A 19,411-nucleotide genomic window follows, 5' to 3' on the forward strand; every position below is an offset into this window, starting at 1 on the left:
CTGACCCTGTCTGGAACTTACCTTGTGATCCTCTCCTGCACTGACCTTTGGCTTTGGATACAACTACTCTACTCTCTCCTGCACTGACCCTGGCTTTAGCTCTACGACTACTCTACGCTCTCCAATCCTGACTCCGGCTACGTTCCCCAACGATCTGCTACTCCATACTCCAAGATCCGGCAAGTACCTCACTACGCTGTCTTCTATTACCCTGATCCGGCTTGTAAGACTATCCTACACCCTACACTCCTCGCGGTTGTGGTCGGCGTTTTGTACCAACCACTTTCTCAGCCCCGCGGTCGCGCCTCGTTTGTGGTGAGCTATGCTTTACAGTTATATTGTGGAGCGTGTAAGATTAATTTGTATCACAACCAGTTTTGACCCCTCTATCTAAAGGTTGCTCAGCGCAGATATCTACTGTATCTACATACTCCTCAGTCTTCAGAACTTGAGATATAAATTATGGAACTTCACAACTTAATGAGGCACTAGAAATTACCTTCTCCTAGATCAACCATTACATTCTTGTTTGTGCGGCTCCTCTCGATCAAACAGACGCACACGAGTGCACCTCAGTTGTTTGTCATCTCAAATGAATAAACCTACTCTGATTTAAGACCTTTTCATCATACTGTACTATTAACACCACTGTAACTACTTTAATGCACCACTCCACCACTCCATTGTATGGTCTTCTTTGACAAGCCTAATCTATAACCATATCAACTTTCTCCACATTTCTTATAAAATCAACTGCGTCAACTCCAAGGCCCATACATAACAAAAGGTGCCACTCCATCAGACACATTCCAGTACAAGAAGACACCCTATGATCAATCTCTTGAATATGTACTGTAGGTAGGAAGGTGTCTTCTGGTGCTGGAAAGTTTCTTATGGAGTAGCACCACATAGCCAATTTGGGCCAAAGTGTTCTAAATTTTTCAATACACATTTTTCAAATCCCAATCCCTTTGATGAAATATTACCCTTCAGATTATATCTATGGATCATCATACTGTATGCAGTGACACAGATATTAGAGTCCAGAGATCCCTTACTTTCCAAACATGAACCATGTTACCCTCTCAACTAGTTTTAATATATTATAGAAGAACCCTGTTTCCCACAGATAACGTTTCAGCTCCCTCATCTAGAACTGCATCTTCAGAAGAAATCCCAAATCCACATACTGTAGTTTCTCAGACTTGTACTCACCCTAAAAACATGCAATAATAGATATATTTTGTATTTTATTACATTTGGGATAACAAAATATATCTATAGAACTTTGTTACCTGGCTTTTGCCTCCTGTGCTTTCCTGAACAGCTGATCTTGACAGAGACGTACTAACAGCAAATCCTCGGAAACAGCCACAGAATATGTTGCCTAACCCAAATGCTACTAGTTCCTGTAAGAGATGAAAATTAGTTTCACGTTTTCGCTCTATTTTATTTTTTACTTAATCAAATCTAAAGAATTTTGCACATTTTTACCAGATTTGTAGTTTATTATGTCACCACTATATATATAGAATCCAATGCACAGCCGGCACACCATTTGCAAGTAAATAAGTTTTGGTGCTAATCTCATAAAGCACCACCTTGAGAAAGGTCCCACTGGGGGACCGAAACGTCGTTTTTTGTGTCTTCTATCAAATATAGAAAATGTATGATTTACTTACCTGCGTGCTGTCCCTTGATGTCGTGTTGCAACCGGTCTATATATATATATATATATATATATATATATATATATATATATATATAATATATATTTTTTACTTTTCAAGTAAATTACAATGTGTCCATTAATGTTCCTTGATGCTGATTCTTGATAAGTACAGTACGCAGATATGTCACTTTTCTAGAGATGCATTCTCAATGTTTTTAATGAAGTTTGTAAAAAATCAGTGGATCTGAGCACTTGAATCACTGTTCTGAGAATCATTCTGGTATTAACCCTGCTTCTGTCATTTAAAGTCAGCATTACAAGATCATTTTCTCAACAAACAATGTAACCCCCTTTGGGATTACTAATGCCTTAAGGGGTTAACCGTGTGGGCCCACACAGAGTAATGCCCCGTCCCCATCACATGGTCCTGGGTGACTAGGCAGAATCATGTTCTGCTCAGTGATGTCATGGCAGGATATACTATATACAGTATATATAAGGGAGATGATTCAAGGTTAGGTCCCAGGAGGATTTGAAGAAGAGGGATCTCACTGTGAATAGTGTATATAGGTTTATAATACAGATATGTAGAGTCTACGGTAAGGATTCTCTTTATTTTTTTTCTAGTTAGGAACAGTGCCCTGTTTAGGTAGCGTTCCCAGACATGGCTCCATACTACTCTAAAAGTTCACAGAGAGGCAACCTATGCCCAGAGGGGGCTTCACAAGCCGCAGCGCTGAGGCATAGTTGGACCAGCCACATCGGAGGGTCCATAGCTGACTGTCACTCAGAAGGGCATGTGATGTCATTCAGAATTCGAGACGGGATGCTGATCACAGTATATACAGGCGAGAGAGAGTAGAGTGAGGAGTGAGGAGAGAGAGAGGAGAGAGAGAGGAGAGAGAGAGGAGAGAGAGAGGAGAGAGAGAGGAGAGAGAGGAGAGAGAGAGGAGAGAGAGAAGAGAGAGAAGAGAAAGGAGAGAGAGAGAGAAAGGAGAGGAAGGAGAGAGAGAGAGAGAGAGAGAGAGAGAGAGAGAGAACGAGAGAATGGGTGTACTGTATATGTGTATATATGTATATAAAAAATGTCTGGCTGTAGTACATGTTAAACATGGTTAAGAAATTCGTCTTTCCAGCTCTTTTCACCAAAATTAAAGAAACAGCAATGTGCTTCTCTTTTACAGTTAGTAATGGTAAAAATATAAAGTTTACCTGGTTACCGTTTATGGTATAATCATGCTTGATTGCATATACTTTAGCAACAGAAAACCCTACAGCAAATGCAACAATTCCAATGGCAAAACCATCAGCTATACAGTCTTGGAAAACTGAAACACTCGGTGTTATCGGAGCTTGATATCTGTGCATTGGAAGAAGAATGAGATGTCATTATCCAATACCAAGGTATTCTCTAAATAGCTGTAAACATGTAGTGAAGCTCCACAATTTAACCCTAGATACATAGGCCCCTAAATAATATATTGTGAAACCAGACTCCCCTGGTTCGACAAGATTTTATCCCCAGCCATTTGCTGGGAAGTTTTGCACCTCTTGCTCTATAATTTAATTTCCTTTACATGGGGCTACAATCTTACTGACTAAAATGCAGACAAGTTCACAGGCATTGGGGAGATCGATCAACACAGGGGATTTAAAAATTTTTATTTTTACGTACAGTACTGCTCCATTTTCTACTGAAACTTGGGTCAAATACAAGTAGCTTGCAGATCTGGTTTCTTATCTTTGATGCAGATTGTTAGCTAGGGAGGTTTCTTTTATTTATTTACATATTTATTTATTTATAAAATATTTTACCAGGAAGTAATACATTGAGAGTTACTTCTCGTTTTCAAGTATGTCCTGGGCATAGAGTTAAAATGACAAATAATACATGGTTACAAATACAGTTACATAAGTGAACAGGGTATACATTATATACAATACATTGCATGCACAGTTAGAGATAATATATATTGTAGGTGTACAGTATGTAACAGTTACAGACCAGATTAAAATGGGAGACAGCTTTGGTTTTGAAAGAACTTAAACTAGTGGTGGATGTGAGAGTCTCCGGTAGGTTGTTTATGCCACCCACACATGCTGCACAAAGATACAGAATATACAGTACATCAATTTACATGAGTGGCATGTAACACCTCCCTAACCCTTCAAACTGAACCTTCCCAAATCCCTAACTGATGCACCTGAGGCCAAATTGTAGAAAAGTACCTTATTACTGCACATAGTGACCAATACATTAAACTGTCAATATTTAGTGGATGAATCAAGCAATATGTGCAAGCAATACAAATCTGTGTTCTGTCCATATTTAATATGATACTTAGTATAGAAAGATTGGGGCATTAATTAAACTCCGATATTGCCAATGCAAATTGATTCGAAAATCGAATACATATTTTTTCATTTTCACGTATGTATTAAGAATTATCTATGCAGTATAATCACATGAAAAGATGGTTTATTTGCATGCCCTTTCCCCCCTGATTAGTGCCTATTTGATGCAATATTGCCCAGAAAGCCAGCCGGAAATCTAGCCTCCTTAAGGTAAGCAAATGTGGGCTTTTGGTGGAGAAGAATAATAGAATGAGGGAGGGTGAAATGTAGGAGTTGGCCCATATACCCATATACCCCCAAACCAATAAGTCTATATTTTTTGTGGTGAGATGAATTATACCAGTGAAATATGCAAATAAACCATTTGAATAATTTTTACATGTATTTGCTTTTTTCCCCCATGTATCATTTGTCTCACCACGTGGAGTATAGATTATTTTATTTGAGAGTCTCTTTCAAGCAAATGCCCAAACTTGCCGACCTTTAAGGAGGCACAAATAGTGTCTTGGAAAGCCAGTTTTGGACATGCAATAACTGCTCAATGAATACAGATATATTTCTGTGTGTAAAAGGGTGATTTCTGCATGAAAATGCCCTTCTCACAGTTTACTGAACAGGCCTATTGTGTCAAAATGCAACTTATTTGCACTTCTTGTGACAAAAGAGAGGATTTTGAGGTATGACATGACTTATGACATTCTTACGAGCAAATGAGCACCTCCTCTGAAGGAACCATCACACATGCAATGTATTACAGGCAAATAAAATTTTACCTAAACCTTTTTATATTGGATTTATATTTTTATACCGCTACAGTATACATATAAAATAGAAGTAGTGATAATCCGATAACCCAATGATCATTTACAAAATCAGTAATAAGTCTTCAAGCTGTTGTAATTACTGTAGCTAAAGCTTCAGAGTTTCCACCAATGGGAGACAGACAGAAATAGGTACAATATGTATACCTGGTTTTATATGTGCAGAACATAAATACTGTAGGTACTGTATAGTACCTGCTAAAAAGGTACAGTTGGAGGGTATGCTCAGTAAAAAAAAAAATATACAATTACTAACAAAGAGTTAATAAGGTCATCAATCACCTATCTTTAACCTAATAAACAGTTCACTGACATTTGTTCAATATGTTCAGATGTGAGACTGCGCCCTTAACCCCTCTGTGCAATATTCATAAACTATCAAGCTTGCCAGCCTGAGGGAGGCGATAAAAATGAGAACATTTGAAAAAAAAAATTAGCTGTCAATTACAATTCTGCAGCCCATTGAGTAGCACGTGAATACTTCATTTTACAAGATTTACTTATAGACATAGCACATTTGTAGATTGCATGGCATTGACAAGCCAAAACCAAATTCCTAACAAAAAAACTTTTATCCTATGGCTTAGACATGCGAGAAGTGTTCAATGAATATGACGAGATGTCTTTCTTAACAATATTGCTCGAAAAGTGCTGTACATTCTCGCAGTTTAATGAATACGACTCACAGACTTAAGAAGACTTCTCTCTGCATCAGTTTGACTCCAAGATTATACCTCCTCTATTATTCCCATTTGTTCTGTGTAGTAACAAAGGAGGGAGAAGGAGTCGGTGGTACAGTATGATACCTTTTATTGGACCGACAAGTTTATTTTTTTCCCCCTTTTTTGCCCCTATTTGTTCTGATTTCCTTCCTTACAAAATATATTGTAGTTGCTTTTGATTTTACGTTTGGTCCTTCCCCTAAATCCTGGGTTTTGATTTCACCTGCTTTTTAACTTGTTTATTAATGACCTTGAGGTTGGGATCGAGAGCAAAGTCTCCATCTTTGCTGATGATACCAAATTGTGTAAGGTAATAGAATCAGAGCAGGATGTAATTTCTCTTCAGAAGGACTTGGAGAGACTGGAAACATGGGCAGGTAAATGGCAAATTAGGTTTAATACAGATAAATGTAAGGTTAAGCATTTGGGATGCAAGAATAAAAAGGCGACTTACAAATTAAATGGAGATATATTGGGGGAATCCTTGATGGAGAAGGATTTAGGAGTGCTTGTAGACAGCAGGCTTAGCAATAGTGCCCAATGTCATGCAGTAGCTGCAAAGGCAAACAAGATCTTATCTTGCATCAAACGGGCAATGGATGGAAGGGAAGTAAACATAATTATGCCCCTTTACAAAGCATTAGTAAGACCACACCTTGAATATGGAGTACAATTTTGGGCACCAATCCTAAGAAAAGACATTATGGAACTAGAGAGAGTGCAGAGAAGAGCCACCAAATTAATAAAGGGGCTGGACAGTCTAACTTATGAGGAGAGGCTAGCTAAATTAGATTTATTTACATTAGAAAAGAGGCGTCTAAGAGGGGATATGATAACTATATACAAATATATTCAGGGACAATACAAGGAGCTTTCAAAAGAACTATTCATCCCACGGGCAGTACAAAGGACTCGGGGCCATCCCTTAAGGTTGGAGGAAAGGAAATTTCACCAGCAACAAAAGAAAGGGTTCTTTACAGTAAGGGCAGTTAAATTGTGGAATTCATTACCCATGGAGACTGTGATGGCAGATACAATAGATTTGTTCAAAAATAGGTTGGACATCTTTTTAGATGGGAAAGGTATACAGGGATATACCAAATAAGTATACATGGGAAGGATGTTTGATCCAGGGATTAATCCGACTGCCAATTCTTGGAGTCAGGAAGGAATTAATTTTTCCCCTTAATGGGGTTTTTTGTTTGCCTTCCTCTGGATCAATAAGTAAGTATAGATATAGAATAAAGTATCTGTTGTCTAAATTTAGCATAGGTTGAACTTGATGGACGTACGTCTTTTTTCAACCTCATCTACTATGTAACTATGTAACTATGTAACTGTGCTACATTGTTACAGCAATGCTGTGTCTGGCATCTTGTAGTGTAAAGCCAGTATATGAAGAACTGGAGTATTATGGGCAAAAGGTGGATATTTTCTTCTGCTTTTCCATGATGTGATTATATTCCACCCTTTTATTTGTGGTACAACAATGGAACACAAATGTGTGTATATCTTTATTTATATAGCATACACAGTGTACTCAGCGCTTTACAAAAGAGACAATACAGTACAGGGAATGATCATACAATAAGTGCAACAAACAAGATCAGACAATAGAAAAAGGACATTCCTGCCCCGGAGAGCTTACAATCTCAGTGATATGTTGGGAGACAGAGACATGGCACAAGAATGTATTTTTCATTGTGTGCACGGCTACAAGATACCGCAATAAAACACGTCGCAGTTATAGGTGTAACCTGTGGCTATTAGTAGTCAATTCTACAGCTAGTAATGAAAGATCAAACTGTCTCTCCACTGTAACTGTGCTTACACATGTGCAGGGTGAAATATTTTGCCTCTCTCTAATCCTGACTTTCCTAACAGTTAACCGGTGATTCAAAACAACACTATTATTCCTCCTGTGGGTATCAATTGTCTTATAACTGTACAATGTTAACTATTTCCTAAAACATTTTGGGTGAATGGGTGATGGGAATTCATGACTGATGTCCATCATAACTTTTCCACTCGCAGGAAAATAGATTCCTTGAAATAATCACGTTCACAAGCAGAAATTAATGTTGACTTGATATTCTCCAAACAATCACAACATGTGCACTTACCCTTTTTCTAGTAATCCAATGACCTGTATTTTAAATTTGTTCCTGAAATCAAATGCATATGATACGCCTGTTGCTATGACGGTCTGTAAGATAGAAACATGATATTACCATTTGCTATTTACATGTGGGATTCATAGTTTACTTCAGTATAAACTCAAAGAGGGTGATGTATTAATGCACATTTGGAGCCAAATTGATGCAAATTAAGTCATTTTCTTCTTGCGTCTCTTTGCATCACTGTATCAAGGTCTTTGCTCCACGTTTTTCATTGTGTGCAGCAGTTTGGGAATTGAGAAGTGTCAGTAGGGAGAGTTAGGGTGGAGTTATATGACACAGATACTACTGAGATGTACAAAATCCTGTTTCTCTGTGTCAATATTTTATCTTGTATTTGCATTTTACAAAATCAACTTGGTCTGAGGTGGCATAAACGTTTCTGGCTAACAACTTGAGTCACATGAAAGTTTCTACATAAATTACTGTATAAGAAGGACTCAACTGAGTTCTAAGTTTATAAGAAAGACACAGCTTGTTAGTTACATTATATAATGTCACATGTTCAGGATTTGAAGCAATATTTGCAGATGTGTGAGATACTTCTAGAAAGTTTGGGAAAGTTGGCAAACTAGTTGGCATCAATATATTGTGCAAAACATTTTGCAAAGTTACACCTTTCTTTGCAAACTTGTGAAAAGGTTTGTTACGTGAACTGGTGAACTTTAACATATCCCTACTAATGGAGGAAAAATATGAATGCACATTAAAGTGCTAATTCAATTATCCATATTCCTTGTCTGTCCTTCTTTGTTGCAGGTTTGAGAGGTGTCAGTTTGTAAGGACAAATGCTACTCAATAAAACACTTTGCTATCTCACCAAGATAGGAATTATGACAACTAGAACAGCAAAGTCTACTTGATACTTCTCATAAAACACATTGATGCTTCGCATAATAAACTTTGCACATAAAGTGACTTTAAAGTGACTTTGAGAGACTGAAATCGGATTGCATTGATTGCATCCTACTATCACCAAGATACTAAAACAGAGTTGGCTGTGATTTCAACATGAGGAACACAGGACTACTCCCAAGTATTTTAGACTGGATTCTTCTGTACAGGCAATCCAACTTGATAATGCATGGTGATCACACATTCATTCACCTACACTAAAGAACCCCCCAAAAAAACAACAAAAAGAAGGCAGTGTATATCAACGCAGCTGTACGGGCACATTTGGCAGGGACATCATCATAAAGGTGGTAGAAGCTAGCTTGTGTCTACACCCTACCATCCCAGATCTCAGATAACTACAATGGTAGCATTGATTACCACCATGCAGGATATTTCACTGGGATTTTGTTCGGACTGTAATTCCCTGACATCAGATTCAAGCTTTGTTGTTGCTTTTGAACTTTCGAAAAGCAAAACACACAGAAGGTTGGTGTCTCTCTAAAAACATTAGTACACACAGTAACTACTAAGGACTGTTACAATCGCAGTACTGTATGTTCTACTGTACTTACAATATGATTTCTATCAGCACGCCCCTGCTTCATTATCTAAGTTACATGTGTTCTCTGTATGCGAGCAGTTATAGTGTATTTTCCTTTTGTATCAAAATATTCAGTACTGCCATTTTATGTATAATTTTTATTATGCGGAGTATTGATGTCCCTGTGTATCATGAGAACCATTAATTAGACATTGCTCCTCAAGCTGGCTTTATTCCTTTCAATCACCTTTTAACTAACCTATTATAATTTTTTTTTATGTTCAACCTATCTTTTGGAGACTGTGTCACTCACTGCACTTTATTTTGGTTATTTAGCTTGACTATCAACCAAACAGCGGTTCCCGCCTCTGTCGCTGTCTGCATGTGCTCTTTCTGGCCTTGTGGTATCTGGACTAAGGTATTTACTTGAGGGTTTATAGTGATTGCGGTGTCTTGATAAAGATGTACGATAGGACTAAAACTTCAATCCATTGTTCATAAACATACAGTCTTTTTGGGAGTAAATCCCAGGAACGCAAGGCTTATCTATTACATGTATATGTTTTTTTCGTTTCTTTTAATCAAATATATGTATTGGTTGGTACATTCCTTACCATTATGAGCTCAATCGGGATTGGTACGGGTATTTTTGACTTATATCGCTCATTGAGTTCTTTCACAATAAAAACCACAACCATTATGATAATTGATGCAACAAGATCAGCAATGTTTGTCTGCGTAATCTTTCTAAATATTTCTTCCAAGGTCTGTGAAAAGATAAATAATCACACGAAAATATAACCATCTTGGACTCTAATAACAAAGCATGGTACCTGATGAAGGTTGATATTTTCTGCAAGTATCCCTGCAAAACTTTGGTGCAAATTGTCATCAGATTTTTTTAAAGAAACCAAATCCAGTTGTTTTATTTGTTGATAAGTTTGGGGATGTTTATTTATTTTTCCAATTATACCACTGGTATGCAAATCACAGACTTTCATAATTAACCCAAGTAGAAGTGTCCTATTTACTTTAAGTCTGTGAATTTGTTTTGTGGTAATCTATATCCTTTTACGCGTAATGCATCTTAAAAAAATAACAACGTATGCGCATTGTTATATTATCTGATCCTGTCCACTTAATGCAAGGAATCAATGGGGACATGTACTGTGCTCCATAGTTTATTCTAAGTTTGTCAAGTCTCATATTTGCAGAGAAAGAAGTAAAAGACAGTCTTACTACATGTTAACGTCAATGGTTTCATATATATTAATGAATTCTCACTCTTTAAAGCCAGAAATACTGTGATAAAATATCAGTTTTATGTCCACAACCCACACACATCTCACTAATTCTGGTCCTTAGCAGCTATGTGCTTATTGGCTTTTAAGAGCCCTATTGAATATACCCCAAAGAAGCTATTATTTGGAGAGAAATAAAACAGGTGAAGTCGTCTTCTCCTAATTCAAAAAAGTGTGAAACGAACTTTGTGTGTGAAAAGACCTGTAAGAGCCCCCCCCCAATGCTTTTTCGACGAAGCGAAAATTACTATTGAAAGGGACTGTCTTTTCAAATGTATCTGTTTGCATTTTATTTAAAAAAAAAAAAAAAAAGCAAAGTGGGGTAAAATTATCTCCCTCCCCCACCCCCGATAGTCCAGAGTGCAGAACCAGACAATTTAAAAAATGTTTATGGTGTTCGCCATATAGAAAATCTAATTGAAAACCCTGGACTTTTTGGAAAAAAATACAAACATATACAGTAAGATCAGTACAGTATATTATAAACCCCTGGTCATGGAAGCATGCATCATTCATGCCTTCATGTCTGCTATGCTATGTAAAGGATTAATACTCCTAACTATATACCTAACTAACCATTACATGCCACAAAGACTAAGCCCTTGCCAGGTAATGCTTTACTATCCTGTATGCCATACCAAGGGATAAACCCTTCTCTCCCACCTCCCTCCTGGTAGCCTAAACTCCTGCTCGGGCACCTACCTTCTCCTTATTGAGTTGTTCCATGGGGTCATTGACCCTGAAGATCATGAAGGTAGATGGGCTTAGTTGTTTTATTTTATTATTAATCTCTTTGGTGCCAATGAGGCTACCTCCGCTCTCCTTGAGAGGACCTAGGTAGCCTCCCCATTTTTTTTATGAGCGATTTTTTTTGTTCTCATTGCTCTTGAGAAAGGTTCCAGTGGGAACCAAAACTTTGAATCTAATCATAATCAATCACCACAAAGATATTTAGGAGTGTCTGTTATTTATTCTGTGTCCTAACACTGTTCTTTACATTGTATTTTTCAGAGACTATATATATTTTTTAAATTGACCTTTATGTGCAATGGCTTTCTGAACTATTAGCCATGTTTGGCTAACAGGCCATTAGTCATTGTTAGTTGGAGGGGGATTAGGAATGTTGGGGTAGCGTTAGTGGGAGTGGGTGATGGGAGTAGTTGTTCCGGGGAGAAGGTTGGTCCCCCGGGGTGGATGCTATGGCTTAACCTCTGGTATGCATGGCAATGCCTTACTAGCCTTCATGGCATGCAATGTGTAAATAGGTAGTTAGCTATGATTATTAACCCCTTAGTTAGCATAGCATAGCCTAAGCATGATGCATGACATCACAACCTCTAGGGTTACTAATGGGTTAATGAAATCTTAACATTTCGACTGTGCCAGGTATACACTGCATATCAGTATATACCTGGCCTCGCGGTATTGAAGACAGAAAATAGTAAAACGATTGAAAAAAATGTGAGCTCTTTGGCACTTTTCTCTGCATTTCTTTTTCTTTTCATTTTTTCTTCGCTGCCTCTTCCACCAAAAGATAGTCCCAATTTGTTTTTAATTTTTATTATTAAATGAGGGCAAAATTTCATTTTTGTGGAGGGAAGAGGCATGATTTTGGCTGAAGCAGAAATATTGGAGTATATTGAACAGGACGCTTAGTGTGTGGAATTTCAGAAACAGGGAAACAATTGTGCTTTGTATCAGTGTACAGTTGTTGTTGTTGAATTAATAGAACAATTAAAGCAACAATAGCAGTTAAAATATTGTTTCAATAATTTACCTTTTGGCTACAGATATAACATCGAACCGCAAAATAGTAGACAGCTAGAAAGGTACAGACGAGACAACGAGTATTCTAAAGCTTGCCTTAAACTAGCCTGGTTACATGCTGGGTACATGCTGGGTGTAACCTGGCAAATTTAAGGCAAGTTTAAGGCATTTCTGCATTGACTAATGACCCATCGGATTAATACAGCAGGGGTCCCTGGCAGTCCCATTCAGTTTGAATGGGACTGCCAGGGACCCATGCTGTTAATCTGATGGGCCATTAGTCAATGCAGAAATGCTTTAAACCTGCCTTAAACAAGACCCAGCATGTACCCAGCATGTACCTGGGTCTTTTTGGCGATTGCCACTAGTTTGTGTTAGAATAACCATCGGCACTACAGTATTTGTATACTTACATAAAAAAATGACAGGGGTCCATTGTAGGAACTTATTGTGAGACCCAGTAAGAACTTTATCTGAGACACAGAAACCAGAACAGCAGCACCAGTCGTAAAACCACTTATCAAGGGGTCAGACAAATAGATAACTATGAAACCAATTTGCAGTAATCCCATTGCCAACTGTAAGAAAACATAACTCTTTTAGCAAGTAGTGGATAAAAGCCAGCCACAATGTCAATACATACATGTGTTTTGAAGGAGTTGCTACCACATTTCGGTGCTTAGCCAATTTCCCATAAAGCAACAATCAAATTGCATTTATTTCCCTGTTTCATACTTCTAACATACATTATCTAGAAATTTTCTTTAGAAAAAAATGTAACCATTCTAACAACTTGCAAACCATATGTTTCCCCTCCCTCCCCCAAAAAATACAGTTAAACGATTACTTCCGATGAACAAGGTCAGCGTGCCATTTTATATTTCCAGAAAATGTATAAAAGAAAGAGTACATCAGAATTAAACATGAATAAAATAATATCTATGGGCTGTTTACAACGTTTAGTATGTGTGTGGTTGTGTGTACTTTATGTATGTATGTATATGCCCGAACAATATTTAATATGCCAATCATTTTACTTATAGTCATGAATTAGGTCCTGAATTGAGCCATGTGGTGAATATTTTATTCAGGCTATACGATATAAAACAAAAACATTTTGCAAAATCACAACCAAACATACATTTTCATAACTTTTGAATGTGCCTTGTATGTTCTCTGAAATGTAATTTAATTTTTTTAGTTTTGATCATCATCTACGTAGCTATTAGTTATTACATTTTCACCAACAAAACAAACCTACTGGTATATAAAAACAATTATTTATTTTTCTCATTAAAAGTCCACCCCCAGTTGAAATAGAAGGTTGTCAGTGGACATCAAGAGTGTCAATAATTTAGAAGTTTATCCTTGGTGTAAGTATATGTACAGTATCTCTTCCCCTGAGTGACCCCTGGCAACTCAGAACCCTTGTCAGGTGGGAACCTGGGAGTCCAGCTCTGCCCACATCTCCAGCAGTCTGTCCTGATGCTGCTATGCCTACACAAACACTGTGGTACTGCCAGCCTGCATAGTGAGCTCATGTCAGTGCTCCTACTGTATATGGTTTCCCAGTAAAGGTAGCCCAGTGGGGCTCGTGGTTGCACAGTGTACTCCTAAATACCCCTATCTGGATATTGATATATACTGTAGATATAAAGATATATAGATATATAGATGTATGTGTGTGTATATATATACTGTCATGTTAAAAATGGTTTTTGAAGCAAAAAGTGGCACTGAGTGCTCATTTGCATGTCATTTCCCAGAATCCCTTGCTGCAGTGGAAGTGCTGTATGCTGGGTGATAATGGTGAAAGGTGGGGTTGCAGACCTGCCTAAGACATGCAGATGAGCATACAGTTGTATTTGCATATTTGCTTTCCTGTGGAGGGTTTTTGTCACTTTTTTTACTCACCATAACTTAACTCAGTATTATGGTATATATATATATTTATATATATATATATATATATATATATATATATATATATATATATATATATATATATATATATATATATATATATATATACATATCTGTGTAGCCTAGTGCCCCTGGCTATGTGTTCCCTGGCCCTTGCATGTAAGTCCTGGTAAGTGCAGTGTTGGGTTAAATCCCTTTCACATGGGCCAGGATGTGAGTTTGTTGGCACAGTAGATAGATACAGTAGATTGTTGCCATAGCCAGGTTCAGGCTGGATGGTAGTTGGGAGTGTCATGTCTGGGGGGGTGTTAATGGGTTGCACATAATATGGTGTGACACTGGTACCTTCTCTAAAATCTGCCCAATTTTGGGCAGGGTCACTAACCCCTCCCCAAGTATGTGAGGCTCCTTACCCAAATTTAACGAGACGATTCCAGGATATAGCCTGCTCCCCAGCGAGTGAGGCGATATCTGCCTTACCCCATCAGGGGGTAAGGGGGTGGAGACTAGCCTAAAGGGTCTCAAGCCCTTGGGGGCCTAGTCAGGGAATAACAGTAATGCAAGTTGCGAGGGAAGATGTTCCATGATTGTCGTGTGTAAGAAGAAGGAATCAGGTCCTGGCCCACCAAATAAAAGGTGAACCGTTCCAAATCTCTGTGTCGTTACTGGAAAAGGGGTTTCCTGTAGGGAATATTATCTGCCTCGGGCAGCTACCCTACAGGATGCAGGCGTTGCACTGATGAAGTATCAGCCTGTCCCGTTGCTATTCCCACTACCACCGCGGAGGCTTCCTGGCCTAAAGCAGGTGAGTAACCAGCACCGGTACACACGTAACATGCAGATCTCCCGTAAGGGGGGGGGGGGGGGGAAAGGTTGTTACATATATATAAACTATGCATTTAGGAAATGGTTGCACACTAAGGGACTAATGCTGTAAGCAGCGATAAGCCCCTTATCGCCAGCTTATCGCCAAAAAAGCCTACAGAGATTCAGTAAGCCCAGATAAGCTGGCAATAAGAGCAAAAATCGACGTTTATTTCCCGGAAAAAATAAATGCCAGACGTGCATCGATAAGCCACTTTTCGGCACTGATCGACAGTTTTTCAAACACGCTCAATTCTATAAGCCCCGATAAGCTTATCGCTGCTGATCGCCACGGGGGGGTTGCGGGTGGACTTAACCCCTTCATTACCATAGCAGTTAATACCGCTAAGGTAATGAAGGGGCTAACCCCTCAGCTACCCACCTGGTAGGCCTAAACACACATCCTTGGGACTACTACCTCCTTCACCGACCACCGCTGCCCACAATAAAAATAAATACACACAACAGCCCTACTACCCCACTCCTAGGCCCCCAATAAACCATTAAAATATCTAATAAACACCAATACACAACCCACCCCCTGTGCCCCCACATACTGTAAAAGCAATATTTTTTTTTTTACACACACGATTAACACCGCACACCAGCGGGGGTCCCCGGGTCGTCCCCATGGGTCCCAGAGTGCCCCACAGCTGTGATCCCCATGGTTCCTCCCCGCAGGTGACCGTGGGTCCTCAGGTGGTCCTTGTGGGCATCCGGGGGTCCTCGGGTGGTCCCCGTGGGTCCCTGCTAGCCTGCGGTACCAATCCTGTTTTTAAAAAAAATAAACATGGCCTACATTTAAATCAAGATAGATGCACCTTGAGAAAGAGCGTCACGCTCGAAACGCGTTGGTGGGGGCTTTTTGTGCTCCGCTATGTAGCTTGATGCTCAAGATCCATTATATTCTTATTTTTATGGGACACACTCTCTTGCAATTGATTTTTTTCAAACTGGTGTAAGAAGTGCTCCAATTTTCCTGAAACTGATCTATCTGTATGCTTTGGAAGACGGAGGCACACCCTATTGGAGGATATTCATTCAGAAGACCAAGCAAATGTGAGTTTATCCCTCCTTTTCATTCACCCCATATATTGTTATCCACTTCGATGCATTTACTGTATGCCAGGACACAAATCTGTGAGGATTCTTACTACAGTGATTGTGGGATTCTGGCCAGGTGTGGCATTCGCATTTGGAAGCTGTTGCTGTGAACCCACAACATGCGTCAAAGGGGCTCTCAGTGCAAGTGAAATAGGGCATCCTTAGGCTGCAAAAAAAAAAAGAAAATCCATCAGAGAGATAGCAGGAACATTAGGAGTGGCCAAATGAACAGTTTGGTACATTCTGAGAAAAAAGGAACGCACTGGTAAGCTCTGCAACACAAAAAGGCCTGGGCGTCCACGAAAGACAACAGTGGTGGATGATCGTAGGATCCTTTCCATGGTAAACAAAAAACCCTTCAAAACATCCAGCCAAGTGAATAACACTCTCCAAGAGGTAGGCATATCAGTATCCAAGTCTACCATAAAGAGAAGACTTCACGAGAGCAAATACAGAGGGTTCACCACAAGGTGCAAACCATTCATAAGCCTCAAGAATAGAAAGGCCAGATTAGACTTTGCCAAACAATATCTAAAAAAGCCAGTCCAGTTCTGGAACAGCATTCTTTGGACAGATGAAACTAAGATCAACCTGTACCAGAATGATGGGAAGAAAAATGTATGGAGAAGGCTTGGAACGGCTCATGATCCGAAGCATACTCATCATCTGTAAAACACGGTGGAGGCAGTGTGATGGTATGGGCATGCATGGCTTCCAATTGCACTGGGTTACTAGTGTTTATTGATGATGTGACAGAAGACAGAAGCAGCTGGATGAATTCTGAAGTGTATAGGGATATATTGTCTGCTCAGATTCAGCCAAATTCAGAGAAGTTGATTGGACAGTGCTTCACTTTACAGATGGACAGTGACCCAAAACATACGACGAAAGCAACCCAGGAGTTTTTTAAGGCAAAGAAGTGTAATGTTCTGCAATGGCCGAGTCAATCACCTGATCTCAACCTGATCGAGTATGCATTTCACTTGCTGAAGACAAAACATAAGGCAGAAAGACCCACGCACAAACAACAACTGAAGACTGCTGCAGTAAAGGCCTGGCAAAACATCACAAAAGAGGAAACCCAGCGTTTTGGGATGTCCATGCGTTTTAGACTTCAAGCAGTCATTGCCTGCAAAGGATTCTCGACAAAGTATTAAAATTGAACATATTATTTATGATTGTGTTTATTTGTCCAATTACTTTTGAGCCCCTGAAATAAGGGGACTGTGTATGAAAATGGTTGCAATTCCTAAACGTTTCAGACGATATTTTTGTTCAACCCCTGAATTAAAGCTGAAAGTCTGCACTTCTATTGCATTTCGGTTGTTTCATTTCAAATCCATTGTGGTGACGTACAGAGCAAAAATTATGAAAATTGTGTCAGTGTCCAAATATTTTTGGCCCTAACTGTATTTAATACCCAAGGGCTGTACGCCAGACAAGTTATACTGTAACAGTTTCAGAGAACTTATGCTTATATAATCTACTGACTCTATAGATAGAGCACCATACAGTTTTGTATATTGTTACATTTAAATCACTACAGCTCCCCCCCCAAACACAGTAATGGGCAAAATAACTATTATCCAGATATGGATAATAGATTATTTGCCCATTATTAAACACAACAATAGCGAGGCAGCATAAATAAAGTAAATAAAAACCGTTCTACTTACCCCTGCCAATGTGAAGGACATCCTCGTCAGCTTACTGCAGGGCCATGTCTCCCGATGTCAGCAAGAATGCATAATTTAAAAAAAATGTAATGTCCCATAGCCCCTTAATCACCTTAGTGGTTAATAACCGCTATGTAATTAAGGTGTTATCCCACCCTGCCCGCTACCCACCCAGGAGGCCTAACCACCCACCCCGGACCCACTATACCCACCCTTCACCCATTCATTGGTACAGTGGGTACGTCATGCTCATATAATACGGGCAGGATTTCCCACTACAGAAAGAAATGGTGAAGGAATAAATAAAGGACAAAATAAAACACATAACATTGCCAAATAAAACACCTTACATAGCCAACTACATATATAACAAATGGCAAATAAACAATTGAATGTCACAGTGGGTACATCATGTCATTATAATATGAGTATAATTTAACACTATGCCAGCCAATGGTCAACTTTAAAAAAAATAATCACAAACAATCTTCTATGCATTCCAAACAATCACAAAATAAAAACAAATTAAGAAGTAAACACAACAAAATTAACACCAAAATGAAGACCAGAATAAACAATTAAAACACCAAAACAAAACCATGAATAAATAAAATAAACATCCAAATAAACTGCATTATTCTAAAACAAGTCACAAAATAATCCAACATTAAAAAGCAAACACCAATCAAAAGCCAAAAATAAACACTTTAAAACACCACAAAAATGTCAGCATACTAAATAAAAACAATAAATAAAGAGCATAATAAATAAAAAAACAAATGACCAATATACATGTAAAATACATAATAGCAAGCATTTGTCAAAACAACCATTGCTTGTCCCTGTATGTATGTATGTATATCCGTAAAGAGACATACGTAAATACAGTGGCAATGAATGGGCATAAAAATAAATAAATTCAAATCGCAATAAAAATAAAATTAAAAGAAAACATGTAAAATAAAAATAACATACATTCAATATTTTTCCTTGCCTTTTAGATGTCGTCACCCTCCGATTCCCGTGGTCATCGCAAGCTTTCGCAACAATCCACGATCTGGAACAGCCATGGGCCACAGGTAAAAAAAATCCAGTCCTTTTCTTCTTTCTTTATTTTCTTCTGTAAATTGTAATCCATTTTCATCACTTTCGGGTCTTCTAGGGTCTTCATCGGTATCTTCTTCTTCATCTGTATCTTCTGGAGTTCTGTATACTTTTTATCAATGATTAACAGCAGCCTGTGCTCAACATAGTAATAATCCTTCTGTACTCATGATATTTTAATGCAGAAAATCCTTAATGACTTAACCCTGGCCTATATGGCAATTGGACAGAATAATATCACATAAATACACTCACAGTCCAAATCTCATCAGTGTGAGTATTTGCAGATAATAAAGGTGTCATCCCTCATACAATTGTATAACTAGTTAATCCAACCCCGCTTGATAGCCCCATCATGATCGAGAGCATCTAATCTACTAGGGCTGCATATAAAATGATTAGTCAGATGCCCAAAGCGATAGAAAAGAACTCCTCCTGGAGATCGCATCGCAGCGCTCAAGCACATCCACGCACTCATCAAGATCAG

The 19,411-nt window shown here is 38.6% G+C and overlaps 1 protein-coding gene across 2 annotated transcripts in view; it reads right to left on the reverse strand.

Moving 5' to 3' along the window:
- LOC142494961 (chloride anion exchanger-like) overlaps window positions 1-19,411 on the reverse strand; it is a 68,720-nt gene that overhangs the window by 34,155 nt on the left and 15,154 nt on the right. Inside the window, exons 6-10 of one of the 2 annotated variants that reach the window (XM_075599722.1) lie at window positions 12,667-12,831; window positions 9,800-9,952; window positions 7,694-7,776; window positions 2,885-3,032; window positions 1,296-1,409 (exon numbers count right to left, since the gene is read on the reverse strand). In XM_075599722.1, the coding sequence (XP_075455837.1) occupies window positions 1,296-1,409; window positions 2,885-3,032; window positions 7,694-7,776; window positions 9,800-9,952; window positions 12,667-12,831 (663 nt within the window). The remainder of the gene's footprint in view (window positions 1-1,295; window positions 1,410-2,884; window positions 3,033-7,693; window positions 7,777-9,799; window positions 9,953-12,666; window positions 12,832-19,411) is intronic. The other variant, XM_075599723.1, reaches the window with a different exon arrangement.

Source organism: Ascaphus truei, chromosome 5 (assembly GCF_040206685.1).
Source record: "Ascaphus truei isolate aAscTru1 chromosome 5, aAscTru1.hap1, whole genome shotgun sequence".
In the NCBI taxonomy this organism is placed as follows: domain Eukaryota; kingdom Metazoa; phylum Chordata; class Amphibia; order Anura; family Ascaphidae; genus Ascaphus; species Ascaphus truei.